At 49.9% G+C, this 4,287-nt stretch overlaps 1 protein-coding gene across 1 annotated transcript; it reads right to left on the bottom strand.

Moving 5' to 3' along the window:
* Positions 1 to 540: 540 nt before the first annotated feature.
* On the bottom strand, positions 541 to 978 carry PHALS_07575 (uncharacterized protein; the record flags this gene model as incomplete). Its single annotated transcript, XM_024721066.1, has 2 exons — positions 541 to 751; positions 929 to 978. The coding sequence occupies 2 exons, from the start codon at positions 976 to 978 to the stop codon at positions 541 to 543; spliced, it is 261 nt and encodes an 86-aa protein (XP_024586203.1).
* Positions 979 to 4,287: the final 3,309 nt, after the last annotated feature.

Here is a 4,287-nt window from a genome sequence, read left to right as displayed (position 1 = left end):
CGTGGGCCACCCTGCCCAACGGACACTTCAACCGCCGTCCGGATACGGTTTCCAACACTTATATGGGTAGTTGGCCCGCAACACGAGGAAGAATTTAACACCGACGTTGCCGTAGGCAACCAGTTGAGCTTTGTACCGTTCGATTATTTCAGAGCCCGCTCGCCTCTTCTTTTCCACCACATGATATGCAGTCGAAGTGCACCTTCGAGGGGCTTCTATGGGTGGTTAACCGGCACGCAAGGGCGTTCCTGTTCAGCTGCCACCCACAGTGCACTCGCTGCTGTGCACGTTCGCGCTTGACTGAAGTCCTCCGGGTCCAAACAATCTGCGTTCGGCTTGACGTCATTGGTTTTTACAAACGGTCAATGCTAAAGGTGGCTCACTAAGAAGATTATACGTGATTACCTTACATCTTTATGTTCGTGCGGCAGGTATCTTTGCACTTGCGTCCTCCTCTGGTGTGAGAATGTTCTGGACATGGCGCGTGATAGTGACCTGGCTCTCCGGAGACAGATGTATAGATACAGTCCTTATTAACAGCTATGCCCTTATACGACCTCTTGTTAATGGCGCGCTTTCCAGAATCACGAAACACAGAGCATTGGGTTCCAGACACCACGATGTCACAGAGGGTCGGCGCTTGACAAAGCAATACCTCGAGTGGTGACTTCCTATTGGCGCGTGACGAGCTTTGGTCTCAAAGGGTAAAAGGCGTACATAGCCGCGTGACCCCAGAAAACCAGCGGCAATCCTGCACCAAACATCATGTACGGAGCTATGTTGAGAGTTGTCCGGTGCAATCGCTCAGCTTTAGCTTGGTTTCCGACTTTAAATACCTAACGGAACACTTTGTTTTCTATGCGAAAAATCCAATTTTTGATTTTCTCCCTGTCTTCGTGCGGAGAGAACATGTATTCGACAAACGAACCGTTTATCTAATTCGAGATTAACATCCTCAAACATGTTCTTCTTTGCCATGCACACCTTGCAGTAGTTCGAGTTGTGGTATACAAAGCTGAGTATATAATGGCTACCTTGACAATCACGCGGTGTCATTTAATCCCATAGGTCGCTACAAATGACTTCCCTGACTTGATCAATTGGTGCGTGTTCTCTGGTACCCTTGGTCGGCTATCTACTCGAAAATGCTCACCGTTAGCACACACACCATACATGACTTTCGCTCTCGATCTTACTGTCAGATACAGGGTCTGTGGATTCATTAATAACCGCTTTTAGAATAACCGATTCTCTCTTGACCATCGCTCAACCAAGATACGAGTATCCCCAACAGAACACATCAGTATATTTGTCCTTAGCGATGGGTCGTTGATGAGATGTAGGCTGGTGATACTATTCAAAATCCATCTTCTTGGCATGCTGGCTAAGCGTCGAAGGTGCGAGCTTTACTAACTTGCTGATGTTGTTTCCAGAAGGGCTTTCCAGGAGGTTCCTCTTCAGGTATCCAACCTCTTTGTACCTTCGGCATCGCCGCGATTCTTCTTGGGTTTCAAACCCCGCATTTACGACGGTCGGTCATCAGCAGACATCATACGCCCCACATAACAAGATCGTTGGGTTATAAAAGCGGATTTGGAGTCACACATGGCCGTCAAAGCATGCCTTACTTCCGGTTCAGCGTACTTGATGATGGCCTCTAGTACCGGCTTAGGTCGCGAGATTGTTGCCGCTATAAGAGCATTTAAGTCCAGAATGTGCTCGTTTTACGTATTCCTTAGCTCCATTAGCTTTATCCGCTGTTGCGTCGAGAGCGTTCTCCTAGAAGAAAATACGTCTGATCCATCACGAACCAAAGAGTCGAGTGCGTGGCCCACCATAGTTGATGGGCTGATGGTACAGGAGTTTTGCTTTATCATGTAGATGCTGGTCGAAATCATTCACCATGTACCGCTCAGACCAGGCGCAGCCACATGTCGGCTCTATCATCTCAATCTGCGTGATGACTCGGCTAAAAGCGCTCTTAAATTTATTAACCGTCGTTGGAGTTGCGCATGTAGATTCTGGCGTCCGGCGGCGGTCAGTGTGCTTAATACCGCCCAGCCAGTTGTTGAGTCGGATACTGCAACAATGGTGGAGCAGCCGCTTGAGCCATGAACGGCGCACCTCGTTCATTATGGTCAGCGCAAAGCTCACCATTTGCATCTGCTGAATTGGTGCCCATGCCGGGGTTTAGAGCGCCGAGCTCATGTATTTGCATTTCTTGCTGTAATGCTTGACAATATTTGTTCCGTGTAGCGGGGCTGCCGTCGCTCTTTGCTTAGAGGAAGCATAGCTAGGGTCGCCGTTCTTACAAGAACGAGTACTAGTGTAGTGGATCGCAACCCGCTTCTTCTAGGTACTTAAGCCTTGTCCATGCCGGAGTTTAGAGCGTCGAGCTCATGCATTTGCATTTCTTGCTGTAATGCTTGACAATATTTGTTCCGTGCAGCGGGGCTGCCGTCGCTCTTTGCTTAGAGGAAGCACAGCTGGTATCGCCGTAATTACAAGAACGAGTACTAGTGTAGTAGATCGCAATCTGCTTCTTCAAAGTACTAAAGCCTTACCAAGGGTAACAAACATGCAGCGGGGCTGCCGTAGCTTTGCGCTTAAGGAAGCGTCTTTCGGTCACCGACCTTTCATTTGTTACAAGAACCAAGTACTAGTGCAGCGGATCGCAATCCGCTGCCTCTAAAAGTACTCGAAAGCCTTAACCAAGGCAAACGAACACTTCTGTTCAAAATCGAAACTAATATTTTTATATTTTTATCTGAATGTTAAAAGTTTAGATTTCCCTGAATATACTAAGCATATTTAGTAAAATCTGAATACATCCATAACTACTGGCTACATAGCCCCGTACCGTATTCTTGTTGGGTATGTGGTCACGTTATGCACATCGTGTGACACGCACACACCCCTGTTATTAGGGTTCGTGTAACCCCGTTACACCCACCCCCATTAAGATTGAGAACGTTTACAGTTCCAATCAATTATTGCCTCAACGAGGCTCGCGTGTCCGTTAAACACTGCAACTTCATTTGTTGGAACAAACAACTTCCTTGCTCAATGAGCCCTGTTTCAATGACACCAAAATCTCTAAGTCTCGCCGGATCTGACGGCGAGCATGGGCAGAGCCCAACTTCATCTCTCGCACTCGGTGCAACGTCGGACAGTGCGTCCGCAGCACCAAGGGGTGTATATCCTAGGCTTGATGAGCACAAACATCGCACTCCGCGCACGCTTTCAGTGCCGGGTGGCCTCTATGAGGATGTGGTCGACTATGAGTCTGACACTCCTTTTCCCGCATGGGAAAACGAGGAAGACGAGCTGCGCCAGCGGCGCGATACGAGCCCTGCTCGTGTCTTGCGGACCCCATGTCCGTTCCCTAACTTCTCATCAACTGAGGCACGTGGTGTGATCACCAATGACCTCGACGGGAAGCAGAGGCGGCAGCTTGAAGTTGCCCGTAAGGCGGCTCTAAAGCGCGCCCATCCACGGTCGGTCATGGATCCTCGTGTGGAATATGGCTTTCGCCCTGCGGATCCTGCTTTGGAAGCGAAGGACACGGTAACTCGATCGTTACGCGTCCAAATCATCAGCCCCCCGGCCAGAACGGATGATGAACTTGCCACACGGATGATGTTAAAACTCGTTTCTTGTTCCCACAAGAAATTCCGTTGGAAACTTGTCGCACTCGTCTGAGTGCACAACGAGGTGGTCCTCGTGTACCCGCAATGCGGACAATACCTGTAGTGCTCACCCCTGGCGAAAGTACTATAGATGACGAAGCTCTCTTTGAGCGATGGGTGCAACAGCACCGGAAACTTTCCCCACTGCATAACTCGCAATTGAGCCAAAAGGAAGTGCACGTGCGTGTGAGCGACACCTCCGCTTTGAATTTGCTAGACTCTAGGCACGCCGTCGACTTCCTTCGGATTGTCGCCCTGTGACGTATGGGTTCACAACCCTTAATGCTCCCGCGAGCTCTGTGTCTTCGACCGCAAGAGCTCGAGGACACTGCTTGAGCTCTGCTCATGGCCCTTCTACCTCCCTGGCTTTTGCCTGGGAGCGCGGGCGTGTGATGACGCGGGACGTCCTGATCGTTCCGATCAAAAGCGTTCACGGCGATTGGGCAATCTTGCCGAAGTGGCGCCTCAAACTCCCACGAGTTTTGAGAGTCGGTATATCCCCGCCACTTCACCAGATATTGGGTCTGACCCTGGTAACGACGTCGTCGTACTAGACATCCCACGTGATAGTGGACGTCACCGTTCTCATCAAAAAGAT

This window comes from Plasmopara halstedii (assembly GCF_900000015.1).
Source record: "Plasmopara halstedii genome assembly, contig: Scaffold_3120, whole genome shotgun sequence".
Lineage (NCBI taxonomy): Eukaryota > Oomycota > Peronosporomycetes > Peronosporales > Peronosporaceae > Plasmopara > Plasmopara halstedii.
This window is presented reverse-complemented; position numbering and strand designations above follow the sequence as displayed.